This window comes from Mus caroli, chromosome 11 (assembly GCF_900094665.2).
Source record: "Mus caroli chromosome 11, CAROLI_EIJ_v1.1, whole genome shotgun sequence".
In the NCBI taxonomy this organism is placed as follows: Eukaryota; Metazoa; Chordata; class Mammalia; order Rodentia; family Muridae; genus Mus; species Mus caroli.
This window is the reverse complement of record NC_034580.1, coordinates 2,212,893-2,235,897: the sequence shown is the minus strand read 5'-3', so window position 1 is coordinate 2,235,897 and position 23,005 is coordinate 2,212,893. Positions and strand designations below refer to the sequence as shown.

At 41.1% G+C, this 23,005-nt stretch overlaps 1 protein-coding gene across 3 annotated transcripts in view; it reads left to right on the top strand.

Moving 5' to 3' along the window:
- Znrf3 (zinc and ring finger 3) overlaps positions 1–23,005 on the top strand; it is a 167,611-nt gene that overhangs the window by 60,364 nt on the left and 84,242 nt on the right. The window contains exons 1-2 of one of the 3 annotated variants that reach the window (XM_021177291.2): positions 3,139–3,918; positions 14,688–14,822. The exons of 1 other annotated variant lie outside the window; for it this stretch is intronic. In XM_021177291.2, the coding sequence (XP_021032950.1) occupies positions 14,820–14,822 (3 nt within the window). In that variant the 5' untranslated portion in view covers positions 3,139–3,918; positions 14,688–14,819. Of the gene's footprint in view, positions 1–3,138; positions 3,919–14,563; positions 14,823–23,005 lie in introns of those variants that run through there. One more of the 3 variants, XM_021177290.2, reaches the window with a different exon arrangement.

Sequence of the window (23,005 nt, the reverse complement as noted above, 5' to 3'; positions counted from 1 at the left end):
GATTCTCTCTTCCCTCTCTTGTATTCTGTTGCTGATGCTCGTATCTATGGTTCCAGATTTCTTTCCTAGGGTTTCTATCTCCAGCGTTGTCTCACTTTGGGTTTTCTTTATTGTTTCTACTTCCCTTTTTAGGTCTTGTATATTTTTGTTCAATTCCATCACCTGTTTGGATGTGTTTTCCTGTATTTCTTTAAGGACTAATACCTCTTTAGCAGTGTTCTCCAATATTTCTTTAATGAGTTATTAAAGTCCTTCTTGATGTCCTCTACCAGCATCACGATATATGATTTTAAATCCAAGTGTTGCTTTTCAAGTGTGTTGGGGCATCCAGGACTGGCTGAGGTGGGAGTGCTGCGTTCTGATGATGGTGAGTCGTCTTGGTTTCTGTTAGTAAGATTTTTACATTTGCCTTTTGCCATCTGGTAATCTCTGGATTTCGTTGTTATAGTTGTCTCTGGTTGGAGCTCTGTTAGCCTCTGTCAGCCGACCTGGGTGTCTGTCTCTCTCCTGAGTCTCAGTGGTCAGAGCACTCTCTGCAGGAAGCTGTCCTCTTGCAGGGAAGGTGCACAGATACCTGGCATTCGCACCTACCTCCTGGCTGAAGATGAAAGCCCAAAACAAGGTCTGTCCCAGAAGCCGTGTAGCTTCTGTATTCTGCACTCTTACCTCCGCAGACTAGTCTCTGAGGGATCCGGGACCCAAGATGGCTTCCCCAGGTGCTCCAATTTTTTCCTTTTAATTGTATGTGCATTAGTGTTTTGCCTGCATGTATGTCTATTGTGAAAGTCCTCTGGAACAGGAGTTGCAGACAGTTGTTAGCTGCAGTGTGAGTGCTGGGAGTTGAACCTGGATCCTTTTAACTGCTGAGTCGTCTCTCCGACCCCCCACCCCCACCCCCAGTATATATACTCAACTCCCTAGCCTTTTCTCCAGTACCATCCTTCCCACTTCGATGGTTTATCTTTCTGATGTTAGCCATTCAGTAGTAGATGCAGAATAGTATCTTAATTATAGAGTGTTGTTGTTATTGTTCATTTGTTTTTGTTTTTCTTCTTTCTTTCTTTCTTTCTTTCTTTCTTTCTTTCTTTTTTTTTTTTTTCTGAGACAGGGTTTCTCTGTGTAGCCCTGGCTGTCCTGGAACTCACTTTGTAGACCAGGCTGGCCTCAAACTCAGAAATCCGCCTGCCTCGACCTCCGAGTGCTGGGATTAAAGGCGTGGGCCACCACGCCAAGCTCCCTAAACTACTTTTTATTTGAAAATTTATCACTGGAAATACATTTTTAAATTAAAATTCTTGAAGTTATGGGCGTTCTTTATTCATTGGAGAAAATGTCTGTCCTATAACTACCTAAATATATCTGCCTTATAATTATCAATATATCTGAGATTTAATCATACTTGTCAGGTATTCTTTTAAGGAAAATGGAGTCTCTAGAAAATTGGCTAGTTTAACTTGCAGCTCAAAATCACACAAGTTGAAATAGCTGTCAAGTTTCATTGTAAATCAGAAGTAGTATTACTCACATTTTGTCATACAATATGAAAACAAGGGATTAGGAAGATGCCTCAGTCAGTTAAAGTGCATGGCACAAAGGCACAAGGACCTGAGTTTGAGTCCATAGAAAAGCCAGGTATGGTCATGAGTATCTGCGACTCTAGCACTGTGAGCTTGGAGGTGAGAAGGGAACTCCCCAGAACTCTCTGGCTAGCCAATCTAACCAGTTAGTGAACCTTGGGTCAAAAGATGAGAGTGACAGTGACAGATACCCTACATTGACCTCCTGCCTCTACCTGTATGTGTGTGTGCATGCATACATATGCATCCGTTACACCCAAAAGAAACAGTATGAAAACAAGTGAGTTCCATTGGGATGTATAAAATCTCGGTATGGCTTTACCAACATTCATTAAAAAATGCCACTTGCATGTATATAGTTAAAAGTGAAGTGTGGTACCACTACACTAATTTCATTCAGCTTTTTTCTTTGTTGCTTAGAATAAATGCCACCAACATATAAAAGGCCAATGTTGTCTTTGTATTCTGACAAAAACCGTTTTGCCTTCACATTTTACCTGAAGAGATTGAAGCAGTTCACCTTACAGATTGGATTTTGAGAATTGATGGCCTAGCAAGTATTTAATGGAATTGTGGCTAATGTGTTAAAAGCACTTGCTGCTTCGAGACTGGTAACATAACCTTTTAATTATCCAATTTCCTTACCTTCTCAGAATTTAAAAATCACAATGCTATTCCTGTTGAAGCTTTAAGGAAAAATAAAATGTTGTCCCAGTTTCTTCTTTATTTCTCTTTGTGCTTTAAATTTGCAAAGGTTGTGGCCCATAAGAATCTTCTTCCATGTCTTTGTCTTAGGACACTCCTCACACTAAGAAACTTTGACTGGAGTGTATAGTTCAGGTCCAGGCTAGTGGCTGGCAATGACCCGTTTCTTGCTATGTAAATCCTCACTGAATGGCATGAGACTCCAACTTAGCAATTCATGGAATTGTAAGGTGAGCCCAGTTTCCCAGCCAATTATGACTCCATCTGAAGCCATAGCTGGGCCATTAGTGTATTTTGCACCTCAACCTCTTTTATATCTTGCCAGGCTTCTAGAGTCTACTGTACAGCTACTGGCACCAGGCCACTGCCAAACAGTCCAGAAATGTAGTGTTTTACAACTGATTGGTCTTGGTTTCCCTCTGAGGTGGCACTTTGCCTGTGTTTCTCTCATCCACATATTTTCACCCACTTTAAAAAATTATTTATTCACCTTATTCCTTCATCATGACATTACAGGTCTGACTTCTGTAGTTACTTATTTGAAAGATGTGTTAAAGAATGAAAATGCTAATGTCTTCGCCACCCCACCCCCTCAAAATTTTTTTTTTTGTGAGTTAAAACCCTAACAGGAGGGCTGGAGAGATGGCTCAGATGTTCTTCAGAGGACCTGAGTTCAATTCCCAGCAACTACATTGTGGCTCACAACCATCTATAATGGGATTGGATACCTTCTTCTGGTTTGTTTGAAGATGGTGGCAGTGTACTCATACATAAAATAAATAAGTCTTTAAAAAAAGCATTGGAAATGTAATTGAGGAAAAGATGTAATAAAAAAAAAAACAAACAAACAAATAAACCCTAACATGAAGTGCCACAGAATATGACTATGTTTGGAGTCAGAGTCTACATAAAAGGGCTAATGTAGGTACTATAAGGTTACTAGAGAGAGTCCTAATTCATTATGGGTAGTATCCTTTAAAAAAAGATAGGATTTGGACAGACACATAGGCAGGGAGAACCTCTGGGGAATAGTGACTGGTGATGTAGCCAAGAATCATTCATAGTTGCCAGCAAGCCACTAGAAGCTGAGGAAGCATGGAAGTCTTCTCTGTAGTGCTCAGAGGGAATCAGCCCATGCTGATACTTTGACTTTAGGCTTTTAAAATTTTAGATGGTAAGTTTCAGTGGTGTAAGCTACTCAGTTTGTACTACTGTACTCTACAGCTATCAGAAATGACTATTGGCTCAAGGCCGACTGCTGTCTGTCATGGTCCCATGCTTTCAGTTACTGTGATACTTTGTTTCATAAAGCTACTTCATTGTTTACCAGGGTGACCTGTGCCACTGTCACACAAGGTTCTTTCTCAGAGTGATACTCTATATATGGTCACATTGATGAAGAATGTGACCATTGAGGGTGATGATTCTAGAAGGATGCTGGAGAATGTTGATGGGCCCAGAGACAAGTGACTGTGTGTGTCAGTGTCCATCTTTCTGCCTGTTCTTGCTCTGCACTGGTCCTGGTCAGAAATGTTGAACTTGACTGGCCTCCACCTGCTTCCCTTTCCTGGGACCACAGAGCCTTGACCCTGCATGGGGCTATCTGGCTATATTTTCTCCAAGTGCTTTCACCATGGTATCCTTCTGTGGGTTCCCAGCTGACTGACAATTTCAACCACACAGCTGGGAAAGACAGCCAAGAAAAGCGAGCTGCTGGAATGCTTAGGGCCCCGAAACATTACCCTTCGTGGTAGTTTGGTTCGTGCCAGGATGTCCTTGTAAAACTTTTATGAAGATGTTGTTGTACTTACATGGGAGATTGGAGATTGCTGTTAACCTTGGTGAGTCCCTTGTCCCCCAGGAATGCAGGGCACTGAAGAAATGTTTGTGGCCCTCCCTTCTGGATGGGCATTCTATTGCGCAGCTGCCTATGCAGAAAGTTGAGCTGGATGGATGGATTAAGGGACATCAGCTAGGCCTTTGTTTAAAAATATTTAAAATATGTTTGAACCTCTCTTTATCAACAGAACAGCTCCTTTCAGTGTAGACAAGTTTTTTATTTCCATGTTTTTTCACGATTTTGTTTGGTTCTTTTGTATATTAGTGACTTTGGGAAAGTATTCCCATTCAGTTTTGAGCCCCAAACACAAAGGCATTGCATAGTTGTTCTGCTTTGCTTGAGGGAAAAGAGCAGTCTATTTCCATTAAGAGTGTTTGTGACCACTCAAGTCTCTGGCTTGAGTGACTTTTCTCTGGTGTGAACTTTGGCAGTGAAGGTTAAGAACGTGTTTGAGAGTGTAACATTTGTATGCACTGAGTTAGGAGTTGGTGAGCTATCTTAGTTACAGGAATGAGGTTTGGTAGGAGAGCTACAGTATTAACCCACTCAGACAGAGTCTCAGGGATCAGACATGAAGAGTGAAGTGCATTGGTAATGAGGTTCTCCTAGCCTTCCTCCTTGATCATAGTGTAGGTCAGGTTTCTGCCCAACTTCAGATTGCTTTTGGTCATCTTCCCAGTATTATTAGAAACCTGAGCTACTTCTGCATACATGTAGGAGGGACCAGCATGTTGCACAACTCCAGTGGCCCCATTCATCATTGACTGCTCAGAGTAGACCTTGGCATCAAGGGCGTCGGGTAGTTTGTAGCCCTGCACAGTGATACTAACAGGAAAGGACTGGGGGGTGGAGGACCCTGTTTGTTTGGTCAACTAATATGTAATTATTCTTAGAAACGAGTCCTAGCCACGTCCCTGCTGTTCTGTCCATAAGCCAGATCATTCATCTTAGGGAGTATTTGTCCACTTCTGGCTTAGAGCTCTATCTAGCAGCCACAGGCACAGAGCCACTGCAGGCAACAGGAACAAGGCTACATACAGCCTGAGAGAGTTCAGTCTGGAGACTTCATTGACTCTGAAGATTGTTATAAAAACCACAGGCTAGCCCTGACACTGAGTAAAGCATGTGTTCCTGTTTTTTCCTTCTGCCCCTCCCCCCAAAGATTGGAATATCAGTGAGAAAGATGAAGAGAGCTTTAAGTTAAGCATTCTAGAATATTTCAAAAGCTTCAGGTCTCTGAGATAAGATAAGCTTTAGTGATGTGTACTAATGACCAGTATGCCACTATATCCTAAAAGGATAATTTTTCTGCAGCCTGTCATTAATCAGACTCTTGACTAATGGCACTTATATGTGTTGAATTTTCCATTCTTGAAAGTCAGAATTGGTAAAATATTGACGCTTGTGGATGTACATAGAGGGGTCTCGTAGTTTAGAAAAACAGGGATCTGGGGCCCACATATTTATACTTTGCTGGAATTCTTACTTGTTACTTGTGCATGACCCTAGGCAGGTCACTCACCTTCATGCTATTTAGTGTATTACTCTGAAACTGGCAGTTTTGGTGGTTACATGACATAGGTTTGTTTTAAAGATGAAATATGCCTCATATAAAATGGATCCATATCCAACCTAGTACAAAACTCATTATGGCCACCACTGGGAACAGATGCAGTTTCTTCCATATATGTCACTTGAGTAATCACAGTCTTAATCCACTCAGCTTCTCCAACAGAGCATTACAAACTGAGCTGCCTGAGTAGGAACCATTTTTTCTTTACAGTTCTGGAAGCTGTAACCCCAAGACCAGTCTACCAGTATGGCTGATTTCTGCTGATGGCTGGCTCGATGGCTGACATATAGCTGTCTTCTTGTTGTGTCTTCAGGAGGCAGAAGAAACAAGAATAAGACTTGTCTGGTGCCTCTTCCTAGAACACATTTGCCCCATTACAACAGCCTCGCCATGACCTCATATAACCCTAGTTACCTTGTAAAGCCCTCAACTGCAGGGATACTTTGGGGAATAGTACTTCATCACAAGAGTCTAGGGAAGACAGTTCAGTTCACAATGGCATAATTTAATAGTTTTCTTTGAACTAGGCATGGTGATACACACTTTTCAACTTAGCACTTAGGAGGTCAGCTTGATCTACATAATTCTAAACCAGCCAAGGCTTCATACTGTCCCTCCAAAATTTTAATTTAAAAAACAAAACAAAACAAACAAACAAACAAATAAAAACCTACATGGTACTGGAGAAATGGCCCAGTGGTTAAGAGCACTGGCTGCTCTTCTAGGGGTCCTGAGAGTTCAATTCCCAGCCGCCACATGGTAGCTCACAACCATCTGTAATGGGATCTGGTGCCCTCTTTTGGTGTGTCTGAAGGCAGCAATAGTGTTCTCATATACATTACATAAATAAATAAATCTTAAAAAACAGAAACAAATTACACGTACTGCCCTTTAAACAGTGATTATAATTTGAAAAAACGACAACTTATTTTGCTGATTCTTGTGCTTTTCTCTTTTTATATGTTATCAACTCTGAAACTGGGATATTTTAAAACTAGTTGAGTAGCCTGGTTTATATAACAATTTCTAGGCCAAGCCAGGGCTGGCCTTATTTTGAGAGAAGGGTGTGTGTGGGGGGGTAACTAATGATCAATAATTTAGATTTGAGAGAGCATTATGTAAATTTGGTATTGTTCTTCCTGTTTGAGTTTTTTGTTTCTTAAGACAGTCTGGGGAGGAGGGTATGGGGGACTTTTGGGATAACATTGGAAATGTAATTGAGGAAAATACATTTAAAGAAAAAAAAGACAGTCTGACTATGTAGATCAGGTTGGCATCAAACTCAGATCTTCCTGCCTCTGTCTCCCAGTGCTGGGAATTAAAGTCACCCAACTACACTGGCTCAGTTTGTTTGTTTTTAAGAACAGGATTAGGCTGGGAAGATATTTCAGTTGGTAAAGTAAAGATGAGGACATCACCCCCCTCCAGCAGATGTATAAAATGCAAGGTTCGGGGCATATATCCCAGTGCTGGGGAGACAGACGTGGAGATTCCTGAGCTCACTGGCCAGCTTAACCTGGCCTACTTGCTTCATCCCAGGTTTTGGTGAGAAAGCCTGTTTCAAAATGAAGATAGCGCCTGAGGAAGCACATCCAGAGTTGATCTTTGACCTATAAGTATGCACCACACACACGTGGACAGATGTATGCATAGCCACGTATATACACACACTAAAAATAAAATAAAGGGTAGGGTCTTACATAGCCCAGACTGGTTTAGAACCTGTCTTTGCCTTACTCTTTTGTCATGTCTGGCAAAGATTGTTCCCAGGGAAGGGGAAGGGCTTTTTAATGTTTGTTTGTTTGTCTGTTTGTTTGTTTTGAGACAGAGTCTCATGTAGCCCACACTAGCTTTGGACTTCCTTCTGGTCCTCTTGCCTCTATGGGGAAAGATTGGGATTACAGGCATGCACCACCATCCTCAAGTCAGAGATAGTACTTATTTTATTTTATTTATTTATTTATTATATGTACAGATGTTTTGCCCGTGTGTGTGTGTGTGTGTGTGTGTGTGGGTACCACATGAGTGACAAAAGAGGGCTTCAGATCCTCTAGAACTATGAGCCACCATGTGGGTGCTGGAGGTTGAACCTGGGTCCTCTGCAAGAACAACAAGTGCTCTTACTGCTGAACCAACTCTCCAGCCCTCAAAGATGGTATTTTTAAAAGAAAAACTTTACCAGGACTTTGTGCTGGCTATCTTTTTTCTAATTGATGTTGTAATAAGTATCTTTTCTCAAGCTCACCTGTGGACTCCCTTGAATCTCTGTGTCAGCAGTGGCTATAGCCTGTGTTTTGAGAATCAAGAATTTTATGAATTATTCCCAGATCGTGTTTTGTGGAATAGCATGAAGGCTACCACCAGGAACAAGGAAGCAAAAGGAACAGCCTTGGGCCTCTTTCATAGCTCAGCATTTTTTACTAGTCTTTATGCACTGGGGTTTTACTTTAGGGTTATTTTATAGAAAGGACTTCTAACTCTTAACATGGCTTGAACCAGAGTATACACCACTGTGGAGGACACACAGCAGTCGGGATGGGGCAGAGAGTGCTGTCTTCCTCAGGACAGAAGACTAGGCTCACCCACTGTTGGATTACCCAGCGTGCCGCAGAGACAAAGGATGTCACAGTTCAGGAAGGAATGTGTCCTTTACAAGTTGCTGTTTTGGAGGGAAGTGAGCTGATAAAGTGATGTGTGGGGTTCATCTTAAAATAGAAGGACTGGACAAGCATGTAGTTCTTATAACAATCATGGGCAGTTCTTGCTTGTACCTGGAAGCCTTCCTATTAGGTAGAGTGGTAGCATTTTGAAGATTTTCTTAACAGCCTTAATTTCCATTTATTGATACCCCAACTCCAAACCCCCACACAACAGTTGCTTAAACAAAGTGAATGAAAGTCAGGAGAGTTGCTTCTGGATTCTTCGGAACCTTTCCTCTTCCAGAACTGGCTCACACCTCCACCCCACCCCCTTTTCTTCCTCTGTGCCTGCCTCTCTCCTGGAACAAGGTCTCACTCTGTAGCCCTGGCTGGCCTTGAATTCATGTAATCCTGGAATTACTAATATAAGCCACCAGGCCAAATGGGACTGGCATTTTTTCTGTGTGTTTGCGTGTAGAATTGTAGAACACAGTTGATGTGCATGGATTAGCTTGGCCAATCACAACTCTTGGCTTTATGGTTTAGAGCCAAGGACAGTGCTTTTCAAATTCCATCACTGGGAATTTTGCAGTTCTGAATTCTGAGTTGTAAAGACCACTCCTGAATTAGGAATTGATCGTCACTCAAAGAGAACAAGTAGTAGACCGGCTTTCACGAGAGCACAGAAGACACCGAGAGCCTGAGCTGCTGTGGTGGCTGCGTTTGGTTCTTCTCCTTGAGTGCCCTCCACCAGACATTTCTCAGTTTGCCTTCTCTTGGCTCAAGATAAACATAACACTAACTGTGCATGCTCAGAGGGTTGCATTTGATAGCTTTAGTTCTTGGGTCTTATAGTGAACCTTTAATAGAGTTTTCAACAATAAAAATGTAAGAATTAATTCTAGAGGAAAGCTGAGCATTCTTTACAATGCTTTTAAATTCAGCAATTTCTTTTCTTTTTCTTTTTTTAAAAAGGAACATACTCAATAGATGTGTTTACATACAATAAACTTAAGGCTGTGCATGTACCTGAGTTGTGACACTCTGACTACCACAGGCCCTTACCACTCAAAGTGTTTTGTCTCTTTATAGTCTAGCACTGAGTGTCCTTCACTCCAGATCTGTCAATCACTGATCTGCCTTCTGTCTATAGAGTAGTTTACATTTTCTGAAATTCCACATAAGTGGAAAGCATGCATATGTAGTTTTTGCTGTTATGTTAGCAGGAAAAGAGGAAGTCTGAGATTGCTTATTAAGTGTGGTGTTTGAAGTTCATTCTTGTCATAGCATTATACATCACTGTTGCTGAGTAACAACAATCCCTTGTATGGGTATGCCACAGCTGATTTATCCGTTTACTTAGATTGTTTCTCTTTCTCTTTTCCTTTCCTTTCTTTTCTCCTCTCCCTCTCGCTCTCCCTCCCTTCCTTCTCCTCCTCCTCCTCCTTCTTTCTGTCTTCTTTTTCCTCTCTTTCTCCCTCCCCCTCCTTCCTTTCCTCCCTTCCTTTCTTCTTCATTTTTGTTTTTTTGCTTTTGCAAATAGTTCTGTGAATATTTAAATAAAAAATGTGTATAGATAATTTTTTTCTTGTATGAATATCTCGTAGAATGTGTAGATTATGGTAGGCTTAACTATTTAGAAGTGCCAAAATCTTTTTTCTGAAGGGACTACTTTTTGGAAATGCATTCACAAATGCAGTGTTTAAGCATTCTGCTGCTTCATATTCTTGCCAGCACTATATCTTTACATTTTAGCCATTTTAGTGGCTGTATAACAGTGGCCTGTTGCGGTTTCAGTGTGCATTTCTCTGATGAATAATGTTGTCAGACATCTTGTTATCTCTGCTTCTTTGTGAAATCCTACTTTTTACTGTGTGTGTTTCGGGGAAGGGAGGGAGGACACCTGGGGATTAAATTTAGGGTTGCTGTATGCTAGGCACATGTTCTGCCTAGGTATATCCTCAATCCTCTTGTCCCTGTTGTTGTTCTTCTTATTCTTATTCTTATTCTTATTCTTATTCTTATTCTTATTCTTATTCTTATTCTTATGATTCTTGTTGTTGTTTCCTTTTTTTTTTTTTTCTTTTTGGTTTTTCAAGACTGGATTTCTGTGGGTAGCCCTGACTGGCCTAGAACCAGCTCTGTAGACCAGGCTGGCTTAGAACTCATAGAGATATCCTCCTGGGCGCTGGGCTTAAAGGCATGTGCCTGGCTTTTCATTTTGAGGTAGGTTCTCAAGTTTGTTCAGGTTTTGAACCTCTCTGTAGCCCAGATTGGCCTTGAACTTGCAATCCTCCTGTCTTAGCCTCCCAAGTTGCTGGGATTGTAGGCACTATCATACCCTGAATTTTACTTAATATTTTAATATTTAATATTTTAGCTAGTTTTGGTTGACTTGTTGATGCTCTTACCATTGAATTTTAAGAATTCTTTATAAAGTTAGGTGTGATGATACACACTTTTAATCCTACCACCAGGGAGGCAGAAGCAGATAGGTTACTGTGAGTTTGAGGCCAGCCTAGTCTACATAGCAAGTACAACCATATGAGCCAGGGCTATATACAGAAACTCTGGGCTGCAGAGATGGCTGCGCAGGTAAGAGCACTGGCTGCTCTTCCAGAGGTCCTGAGTTCAATTCCCAGTAACCGCATGGTGGCTCATAACCATCTGTAATGTGACCTGATGCCCTCTTCTGGGATGTTTGAAGATAGCAACAGTGTGTGTGTGTGTGTGTAATTTTTTTTTTAAAAAAAAGAAACTCTGCCTTAAAAAATAGAAAAACAAACAAAAAAGAAACTTTCTATGTGTTCTGGATTGTGTTTTAAAGTACTTATTGTATTTTTATAGTTCAGTAAAAAGATTATATTTAGTGTTTAAAACTGAACTCTCCAACTGGGGCATAGCTCAGTGGTAGAGTATCTGCCTAGCATGCTCAAAGCTCTCGTTCTATTTTTAACGCTAAAGAGCAAATAAATTAATTAATATTAAGGTTTTTGGAGGAGGAGCACTGGTTTTTTTCTCATCTTGGTTATGCAGTGACTATGCAGAGTCATTTCTTGGTTTCTTTTTATTTTCCATCTGTCTTTAACTCATCAACACCCACCCCACCCCACCCCACAATTCTACCTTCACTTTCAGAGCCTAGGCACTTCTCAACCAACACCTCTACTTTACTACCTTATTCCACGCTGCTATTGCTTCTCCTCAAGCCTCCTGCTAGCTTTCCTTATGCAGTCCCACTGTCTATGGTCTTCCCCTACCAAGTCTTTCCAAGTACAGCAGCAGCTATAGCAATCCAGTTAAAATACACGCCAGACCACATTACTTCCGTCCTCAGACATCACCACTGATTCCCTTCTGAAGGCTTATAAAGTCTTTGTGGTTTGGCCTGCTGTATCCACTTTCCCTTTTTCTAAAATATTCTCCCCCTTGTCTCTCATTCTATCTCCATTGCACCATGCCTACTTCAGGTATTTTGTACTTGGTCTTGTTTCCTTGGCTTTTTATCCCTAGGCACAAAACACCACCCCCATTTCAAACATCAAACATAAAAAGAAAATTAGAAATGCAATTATCCTTAGAAACTTAAGATATAAACAAATCTATGGGCAAAACCAACCAAACAAAAAACAAACAAAACAAAACAAAAAAATCAGATGCTGATGCCATAGTCCTACCATGTTGAGTTTGAAAGTAGGGCGTTGTCTGGGAAGTGGTGTTGTACACCTTTAATCCTAGCACCCAAAAGGCAGAGGCAGGTGGATCTCTTGAGTTTGAGGTCAGCCTGTTCTACAGAGCAGCCAGGGGTACACAGAGAAACTGTCTTGAAAACAAAACAAAAACAAACAAACAAAAAAGAAAATAGGCATTGATGCTGTTGAAGCTAGCTTTATTCTGGGAGTCCAGGGGGGCCTCAGAGTACTCTGTGTGGGGGCTGTAGTCAGGTAGACGCCCTGACGTTTCCAGCTATGAAAGTAGGTAAAGACCAAACAACCCATCCTTCAGTCACTGCTCAGGTACTCTTGGGGCATTTGGGAGACACAGAAAAAGCATTGCACCAACATGAGTGCTATGGCCTCCTAGAGGCCTGAAGACGGCCAGTGTCACTCTGTCTAGGTTTAAGGATCCTAGTAAAGTAATCACAGAGCTGTTGAGGAAGGAATGGTACATGCAGGGAACAACCTTCTTTGAGGTTGTCTTTCAACTAGATCTGAGTATAAGTTTGCAGACCATAAGCATACTTGAGGAAAATAGCCCCGTAGAACTAAAGAGAACTGGGCCTAGAGGGTGTGTGTAGCTCAGAGGTAAAGCATGCATTTGGTATGCATGAAGCTGGAGAGGTTTTGATCCCCAGAACTGTTGTGAGCAAAAAGGTGGATATATTTAGTTAGTATAACAAAAGTTCTATAGTACTCTAAATTCCTAACTACAGTCCTGAGACAATCTTGCCAAGGCTGCTTGCTTACCTATTGGACTTATCTTAGCTTAAGGTCAGGTATAGTCTCTAAACAGAAGTGTTTGATTTGAGGGTCAGGATCCTAGGGGAGACTTGTCAACCATAGGAAGGGTCAAGGTGGAGTCTTTCCGGATGTGTGAAGCAGAGCACTGCTCCTGGTCTCTGCTATCTGTCTAGTGAGCGTCATGGAGTTCTAAGACTGTGTCTCATTTTCTTGAGTGAGTGATGTCACTGGGTTCTGGTTATCATGTGCAGCTTTGACTAAGCTATTTTTTACATGTCTAAAAGGTATTGTTTTACTATGCTTATTACATTCCATCTCTTGATCTTTGAGGCATACAGAGTGCTGATGAGGACCACATATAAGGAATATTAACAATTTCACAGTATTTGAAAATTTGGACCACAGCAGGAAAAGGAGAAAGCATGCAATAAATATTTCAATCACTAATTGACAAATGTAGGAAAATAAATCTCAGACACTAAAATAATAAGCAAAATGGTCCAAACAGTGTAGATCACAGGATATTGTCCTGACCCCTATGGCATACACGTATTTTCCCAAGTTTTTTTGTTTTTTGTTTTTTGTTTTTTGTTTTCTGTTTTTCAGGTTTGCTATGCACCAAGTTGAAAACATATTCAGAAATAAAAGTTAATGCAATTACTTTTAATATGATAGCTATGTTTCAGTATAATCTAAGTTCTATAAAATACTGTGCAGGCACAGTGTGTCTGGCTGTCTGCATGGGTTGTCCTTGGATAGTGGGACTTCAGTATCATAAGATGTGAAAGGTTGTGGCAGCAGGTCAGTCAAGATCAGTGGAGATCTGTAATGTGTCTCCAGTCTGCAATTTCCAGACAGTCATTAATAGGTGAAAACGAATACGACCATCATACCAAAGTAGAGTAAGTTAAGAAATTTGGTCACATCCAGTACAGTCACTTTTGGCCTATTCAGTTGTAAGTATAGTCCAAAAAGTGAATTTGGGCTTTTGAATCCATATGGTGGGTTGTACGGTATTCTAAGAGAGAGTATACTTTAATAGTTTTCTCTTGTCACTATCTGGGTCAAATGTACAATTCTGCCAAATCGTGGATCCATCTGGGCTTATTGCATTGATGTTGATGTCTCCTCAGTCAGGTAACCTGCCTCCTCATTCTGGTCCCAATCTGGATAATCTTAGACATTTTCATCTGTAATCCCAGTAGTTTTATTGTACTGATAGCCAGACACAAGGTTCATCTGCCATATGTATGGGGTGAAGAATGCTGAGAGGAATTTTGTGTTTGCTGCTATTTCACAGTCACACATGGAGTTTTCCATGTATGGCATCTCAATTTTTAATCACTGTACTGGCTGGTTTTGTGTGTCAACTTGACTCAGCTGGAGTTATCACAGAGAAAGGAGCTTCAGTTGAGGAAATGCCTCCATGAGATCCAGCTGTAAGGCATTTTCTCAATTAGTGATCAGGGTGGAAAGGCCCCTTGTGGGTGGTACAATCACTTGACTGGAAGTCTTGGGCTTTATAAGAAAGCAAGCTGAGCAAGCCGGGGGAAGCAAGCCAGTAAGTAACATCCCTCTGTGGCCTCCGCATCAGCTCCTGCTTCCTGACCTGCTTGAGTTCCAGTCCTGACTTCCTTGGTGATGAACAGCATTGTGGAAGAGTAAGCTGAATAAACCCTTTCCTCCCCAGTTTTCTTCTTGGTCATGATGTTTGTGCAGGAATAGAAGCCCTGACTAAGACACTTGCCCCTTGTTCTTCGTTGTAAGGTATAAGGATGATTAAGAGATATTTCTCTCCAGTGGAAGCTTAGATGGCTGATGCTGTTGTGATATTTCTCTAATTCTATGTTATGACATTTCAGTGGGTTTCTTTCCTTAAAATGGTTATTTCAGCTTCCTCTTGATCATTGGTGACTATGGCTCTCAAAATTGGTGCAAAATGAAGATTAGCTTTTCTCTAGTCATCGCAATAGCTGTACCAACCTCTATTTCCAATAGCTTCACAGTGAGCATTTTGACCATAGTATGGTAAGTCACCAATATCATATTTTACATTTTTATTTGCAATCCCAGTAGTTTTATTGTACTAGTAGCCAAATACAGGGCTCATCTGCCATTACAAGCACTCTAGCAGGGGAGGAGGGAGGAAGATGATAAACAACAAAACCACATTTTTAAAGCTAGATTAGTACTCCATGTCTATAATCCCAGTACTCGTGAGGGTGAAGCAGAACAACCAGCATATCCAGGTCTGGTCTGTACGATATATAAGACTTGGATTTAAAAGCAATTCATCTGAAAAAAAATTTGAGAGAGATGAAATAAAGAATATGAAATAGAGAACATCAGTATGAAACACAGCAGGTAAAAAGTAAATACTGCTAGCAGCTGTGAATGAGACTAGATAGATGCATTAGAAGTGAGAACAGAGCAGGACTGGAGGCTTAGTACTTGGAAGGCTGAATTCAGCAAGAGGTTCACCAGGAGTTCAAGGACAGTCTGGGCAGGAACCTGCCTCACTGGGATGAGGGTAAGACATTTAATTGGAGAGTTAACATTAAAAAACCACAACTTTTGAGACAAAGTCTGGCTCTGGCTGGCCTGGAGTTTGTGGCAAGTCATTCTTTGAGTGCTGGGATTATAGGCCTCTGCCATTACACCTAGCTCAAAATTTGTATCTTCATAAGTAAAACTCTAAGCTGAAACAGGAAGGCATCTAGTATTGGTGAAGTGAAAGTTGTCCTGAAGAATTTACCAGAATACATAGAGGAAAAGTAATATATTTTAACAGAGTAGGTGAGTAACCAAGAGGGCAGCTCTAAGCTTCTAACCCAGTTCTGATTTGTGTTCCAGAGCACAGAGAGGGGTTGATAAGAGACAAGAATTATTTAGAAGAGTGGTTCTCAACCTTCCTAATGATGCAACTGTTTAATAATAATGGTCTTAGGCAATCCTTCCCCCTCAATCCAAAAGGGGTCTCAACCCACATATTGAGAATCACTAGTTTAGAGAGATGAAAACTTTCCAGAAGTGGGGTAAGACAAGCTTTTATAATAAAATAGAGTGTTTGGGTTAGCAGGATGAATTGGAACACATATCTACTCCTAGATACATTGCAGCAGAATAGTCCAGTGCAGGCTTAAAATAAACTCTGAAGAGAGAAGACAAGTAACCTATGCAAGAACAAGTTTGAAGGTACTTCCTTTTCTTAATCTGCAAACCTTAACCTTAAATGCTGTAGCAGGCAGTAGGGTGCTGCTTCTGACAAAGGACTGTGCTTGTGTGCCTACACCACACAGTTTTAGAGAGGAAGGGCCATGGTTTTCAGAGTCTGCTCTGTGTAACCCTCCTCGGGTGGATTGTACACATCAGCTAAGTAGACAGTCAAAAGTGCTCAGGAGTTGGTTTTAAGCTCAGATGTGAATTAAAGATCTCTAACTGGGGTTCCTGTTGTAGCCTTTCAGGTCTGGTCAAGGCTATGTGTTATTTCCTGACTTCTTACTGTGCTGTCCTAATGAAGGCTTAGATGACCTGGTTATCCTCCCGAACAACAGACTAGCCTAGTGCCTGCTAGTCTTGCTTGCTTATTTGTTAACTTCTTTAAAGAAGAAAGAGAGAGAGAGAGAGAGAGAGAGAGAGAGAGAGAGAGAGAGAGAGAGAGAGAGAGAGAAGAGCCTGGTTTTTTGTATTGATGCTAGATCAAGTTAGTCCCATAAATATGTGTTCCTATGTATTACTTGTTTTAGGCATTGCTTTTTCCTTAAAAATACCTATTTGTTTCCTAAGCTTGTTACCCTACTAACTTTAAAACATTTCATTTTTGTCACATCTCTCTCTCTTTTTTTTTTTTCTTAAATTGAGCAAGACCTGGCACTTTGTCAGAAGTCAGCTTTGGGGAAAGTGTTGGAAACAGAACACATGTTAGGAAAATCATTAATGGAGTGGCAGAATGTGCTTGAGGTGAAGGTGCCATGGGTAGATTTAGTATGTAATACAGTTGTCAAGTTGATGCTTTTTTTTTTTTTTTTCACATTGAACCTAAGGCCTCTTGCATGTTAGGCAGGTGCTTTCATACTCAGCTTTACTCTTATCTCAGTTTATGTCTTTTTAATAAATCAGGGATTGAGGCTGCTGAGATGTCTCACTTGCTGCCAAGCTTGACAAACCACAAGGTGAAAGAATCTAACCAACTCCTAAGGTTCCCCCCACCTCCCCCCGCCCCGTGTGTGTGTGTGTGTGTCTGTCTGTCTGTCTGTCTGTCTATATGTAAATGTGAAACATTTTTAGAAGTCAGAGATTATACCCATTTATTCACAAATCTTTTTTCTTCCTACAAAGTGGTATTCTCATTTGGTAATTTTGTATTTCTATTGCTGCATCTCAGCATTTGGCTAAAAATATTTTACATTCTTAAATTTGGACCTTTGACCTATGGCCACTTAGGGGTTTTGGAGTTAGTTTTTCCTTACCTGTGAAGCAGTTACTTACCCATTGTTCATCAGTGCAGAAGCCTTCTCCAGTCAGTGCTTGACTTTGCTTTATATTTGCTTTTTACTCAAGCTCAACCTAATAACTAAGAATATGTGAAGTCAGGAACTGTTTTTAGATTAGACTGAATAAAATGCAGCAGCAGTGAGTCATGGCAAGATTATAATGTCAGCTATGGCAGTTGGTGAAGAGCCCAGGTTCAGAGGCTGCCTGGGTTTAAATCCCAAACTTGTTCAGTGTCATACATCCTTATGTATGACACTGAACTTGTCTTCCTCATCCATAAGACAACAGTGGATGTTCTGGAAGGGATTGTGAGGCCAGATGAGTTAGTGTCTGTATCATAGTGAGTGTGCAACAGATGTCACCAGACATTATTATCTCTGCTGTCTTGGTAGTTGTGTCAGGCATTGCTCTAGACAAGGTATAGGTGTTTTTCCTAATCTTAACAACAGCTTTATAATTCCAGCATTGATCTTTTCATGTGGACAATGAAACAGATAGGAAGGATTCTGGCTGTGGGAGGGGCTGATCCAGGAGTGTCTAAATTTGTTCACTGTCCTGGGTCCTGTCCTGCTATTCCATTGTGACAGATCCTGGGAAGCAGTCTTGATCCAATCAGGGTGAGTGTAGGGTAATCTTGTTAAGACAAAGGGGCAAGGCCTTTTTGATGGGCTGATACCTGTACACACAAAAAAGCTACAACATGACACCTTTTTTTTTGTTTTTTTGAGACAGGGTTTCTCTGTGTAGCCCTGGCTGTCCTGGCACTCACTTTGTAGACCAGGCTGGCCTCGAACGCAGAAATCCGCCTGCCTCTGCCTCTCAAGTGCTGGGATTAAAGGCGTGCACCACCACGCCCAGCTCAACATGTCACTTTTTAATTCATACAGATTATTACTTACATAGATAGCGGAAGAATGTAAAGCCACTGGTGTCATGTCTCTTTGTCCTTCATACTAATAAAGTGTGGCGTAGAAATAGAAGGGTCAGGTGCTACCTTGGGTAGTAGTACAAGGTGCTCCGTTGCTGAAGAATCCATTCAAGATCGCTGCCAAGAAGGTTTCCCCTTCTGCACCTTTGTGTGGAGTGGCCTGAAGCAGACAGCCTCATACTCATAAGAACCTACAGGAAAAAAGGGATAAGTGGGAGATGACCTTGAAGTGCACCTCATGGTCACTTCAGTGACTTCTCAACTCCATAGGTATGTGTCAAGAAGCTGTGATTGAGAGCTCCCTGGTCCATAGGTCCACTATCAATCTCTGCATCTTTTGCCTGAGGCACTTGGGTCTCTTCCTAACTTTTCCCCTACTAAATATCAAAATGTGTGAGGATTCTAGGAATAAATGTCAAGTTTACACAGTTGGATAGAGGACAGCATCAATGATTGTTTTTTGTTTTTTTAAAACACATTCACACAATCTGGCCTTGCCTTCGTTTTAGAAACACAATAAATACAGGCTTCTCATAAGTATAGAGCCAGCTCTTTATCTTGTTACCTTGAAATTTGACACTGTCATTGTTGGAATACCTAAGATTTGACTGGCTGAAGACTGAGGGAGTTTGTCTGGCAACCTGGAAACCAGCCCTTTAATGCCTGCAAAGGGGGAAATAAAGCAAAGGATCTCAGGAGAAAAACTTTAGAGAGCCACTATTCTTGAAAAAACTTTTTGTTTGTTTTTTGACACAAGGTTTCTCTGCCTGTGTGGCTGGAGCTCTCTGTAGCCTGGACTGCTCGGAGATCCACCTTCTGCTGCCTCCAAAGTGCTGGGGATTACAGGCATGAGTGAGCCACCATGCCCGCTTTCTTTAAAAATTAATTTCTTAAATTATTATTGTGTATAATACATAATATATGGCATGCATGTTGAAGTCTGAGGACGGTGTTATGGTTATCTCCTTCCACCTTTACGTGTGCTCTGGGGATCAAACTCAGGTCATCAGGCTCATACAGCAAGTACTTTACCCCTTGAGATAGCTCACTGGCCCACAACTTTGAATCATCCATTACTGGCCCACAACAAGGCTAAACACTATGTTAGACTCTCAGGGTATCCCATTGCTAACAAATGAAGGGTTAGGGACTTAAAATCAAGCAGGGTAGACCCAGCCTTGATAGTTAACTCATCAGCTTACTCTTTATGGGGTAAGAACTAATCATATGTGAAGCTTTAGTTTGGATCCTGAGCGCTTGTGACTTTCCTAAGAGAGTTGTGAACAGACATCTGTTAATATCAGATAGGACACCAACCTCAAGCAAAGAAACAGTTGCACCTAACTTAATTTGTTAGAACAATGAGTTTGATTGCGGCTGCTTTAATTGGGGCATAAGCAACTTTGGAACTGCTACACCACTGAAGAGATTCTGTCCCAGCAATTGTAAACTTCAGGGAGGGGAGAAACCTCCTGTGTTTTATGTGCTCGCCCCTACTGTCTTAGGTAGGGTTTTATTGCTGTGAAGAGACACCATGACCAAAGTAACTCTTATAAAGAAAAACATTTTAAATGGAGTTGGCTTACAGTTTCAGAGATTCAATACATTATCATTAAGGTGGGAAGCACCAGTGTCTAGGCATACATGGTGCTGGAAAAGGAGCTGGGAGTTCTACATCTTGATGTTCAGGCAGCAGCAGAAGACTGCCACACTAGGCATAACTTGAGCATATAAGACCTCAGAGCCCACCTCCACAAGACCACAGTATTCGAACAAAGCCACACCTCCTAATAATGCCACTCCCTATGGGCCAAGCATTCAGACTTTTGGCTCTCTCTATAGGTGCCATTCCTATTTAAACCACCTTCCAGCAGGAAATGTTAATAGGCCTAATCTTGTGAAGATTTTATACTGATAATCACAACTGATCTGATTTCAAGACAACACCAATGCTATGCCATGCCATCCCTGTAAAACAGAGTTCTATAATAGCACGAGTATGCATATGCACTTTCACCCCTTGGCACTTGATGATAATTAGAATCTTGCTCTTTTTTCCCCCACTTGTCCTTTATTCACATAGTTCTTTAATAATAACTTTGTTGATACATTTCATGTACCATGTAATTCTCCTTTATAACATGTAGAGTTCCATGGGTATTAATGTATTATATAGAGAGCTATATATTCTTCATCACAATCTATTTTGCAACATTTTAGTCACCTTAAAAAGAACCCCCAAATCAGGCATAGTGGTGTACATCTTTAATCCCAGGACTTGAAAGTCAGAGGGAGAGGAGGGGGGGGGGGGCTCTGGGCTCAAGGCCTTCCTGATCTATGTAGTGTGTTCCAGGACAGACCTGTCTCAAAAGATACAAATAAAAATAAAAGAAATTCCATGGCACACACTGTAGCACATAACTTTTTTTTTAAACCACCCCTGTTCTTCAGTCTTAAACAAACACCAGTTGTATGCTTGTGGAGTTCCTTATACTGGACTCTTCTGCCTAGCTTCTTGTACTTAGCATGACATCAAGGTTTACTAGGGTTGGAGCATGCGCCTAGTGCTCTGTTCCCTTCTAAGACTAAACAGTAAATAATTCCATAATGTGTATATACCACATTTTGTTCATCAGTTGGTAAACCTTTGTGTTATATATAACCTGTAGACTGTTATGAGTAGCCTTTAAAACGTTCACATAACAAGATTTTTTATGTAGCTAGGTTTGGTAGCACACACCTGGCCAGGTTGGTCTATATAGTGAGTTGCAGAACAACAAGGACTATGTAGAGAGATGCTTTCTGCCACCCTACCTTCCACCACTGCAAAAATTAAAATTGCATGCATATCTCTTTTGAGTGTATACCTAGAAATTTCTGGGTGACATAATTCTAATGAATTTGGCAAAACAGTAAAATCCTTCTTGGTTTAAATTTTTTATTTTAAAATTTTACGTGTATAAATGTTTGGCTCCATGTATGTTTGTACACCATATTTGTGCATGGTGGCCCCCCTACCCCCCACCCCAGAGGTCAGCAGAGGGCTGGAACTAGATTTAGAGATGGTTATGAATCACTAAGGGTAATGGAATTGGAACCCAGGTCCTCAGAAAGAGCAGCACGTGCTGTTACCCACTGTGCTATCTCTCCAGTCCCAACTCTTCACTTTTAACCAGCCATGTGTTAAGGTTTCTAATTTTGCTATAGTCTAACCAGTGCTTGGTGTTTTTAGTTTAGTTTTTGCTTTTTTTTAAAGAGGATTTTTTTTTTTTAAGTACATGAGTATTTAGTCTATGTATCTTATGCATTCCTGGTGCCTGAAGAGGCTGTTGGATCCTCCAGAACTGGAGTTGCAGATAGTTTTGAGCCTTTATGTGGGTCCTGGGAATCAAAGCTGGGTTATCTACAAGAGCAGTCAGTGCTTCGCCCCAGCTCCACAATGCTTGTTACCATTGTGTTTTTTTTTTTTTTTTTAACATTTATTTGCTTATTTGCTTATTTATTTATTTGTTTACTGTTTCAAGACAGGGTTTCTCTCTGTAGCCCTGGCTGTCCTAGAACTTACTCTCTAGACTAGGCTGGCCTCAAACTCACAGAGATCTTTTTTCCTCTACCTCCCAAATGCTAGAAGTAAGGTGTGCACCATTTTTTTTTTAAATGATAGCCATCCTGGCTGGTGTGAAGTGGCATTTGAGTGGTTTTGACTTGTCTTCCCTTAGGACAGCAATGAGCATCTTTTCAGTGCTTATTGGCAGTTCCTATCTTTTGTGGGTATCTTTGTCTTTTTTATTATTGAGTTATAAAAACTCCTTTAGTATTTTAGGTCTGAGTTATCTTGCCAGATGTACAGCATACAGCACAGAGCATGGAAGCAGAGTGCTTTTAGTATACACAGGTTTAGTTTGCCGCCCCACATTGCAGGGTGAGGGGAACAAAGATTTGCATGCACTGTTACATACTGTGGTTGTCTTCACTTTCTTGATTGTATCTTTTATAACTCGGAAGTTTCTAATTTTGGCCAGGTATGCTGTCACATGCCTTTAATTCCAGCACTTGGGAGGCAGAAACATGGAGCTCTGTGAGTTCAGATCTAGTCCAGTGAGCTCTAGAGGACAGGCCAGGTGGCCCAGACTTAGCTTATATCTAGGGCCATAGGAAGCAGCAGAGCTGGGACCTATCTCATGCCACATGGCCCATGCCTAGCTCACATCTGCACTCAGCACAGTGAGGGTTTCTCCTTATATTCCTGACTAAACACTTAAAGTTCTTGCTGTCAGTGCCATTCAGACTGAATACCCTTCCCAAACTTAGCTGCTCAACAGATGCTGGATTCTTCTTCTTCTTTTAGTTTCTCTTTTTCTAATTAAAAAGACTTCATGGAAATAGGAAGGAAGGAAGGAAGAAAGGAAGGAAGGAAGGGGAAGGGAAGGAAGAAGAAAAGAAAAAAAGACTTAGAATTTTAATTTAGGAGCAATGGACCTGCCTGCCATCCAATGGCCTCCTTTCTGTGTATCCAGAAAACCACTCAGGTTGACAAAAATCCTGGCCATATCATGACCCATTAGGTTCTTGTAAAGAAATTTCCAAATAGCAAATCTCTATTCTTCTTTATTTCATACAAAAACTTTTTTTAAAATACAAGGTCTCATCTATGGCTGGCTGGGAACTCATTGTGTAGCTCAGGGTGACTTCTTCAGGTTTGTAGCAGTTCCCTTGCCTTTACCTCCTAGGTGCTGGGTTCACAGGTGTGAGCTGCATGCCTGCCCTTTAAAAGGAAGCTTGACTTGCA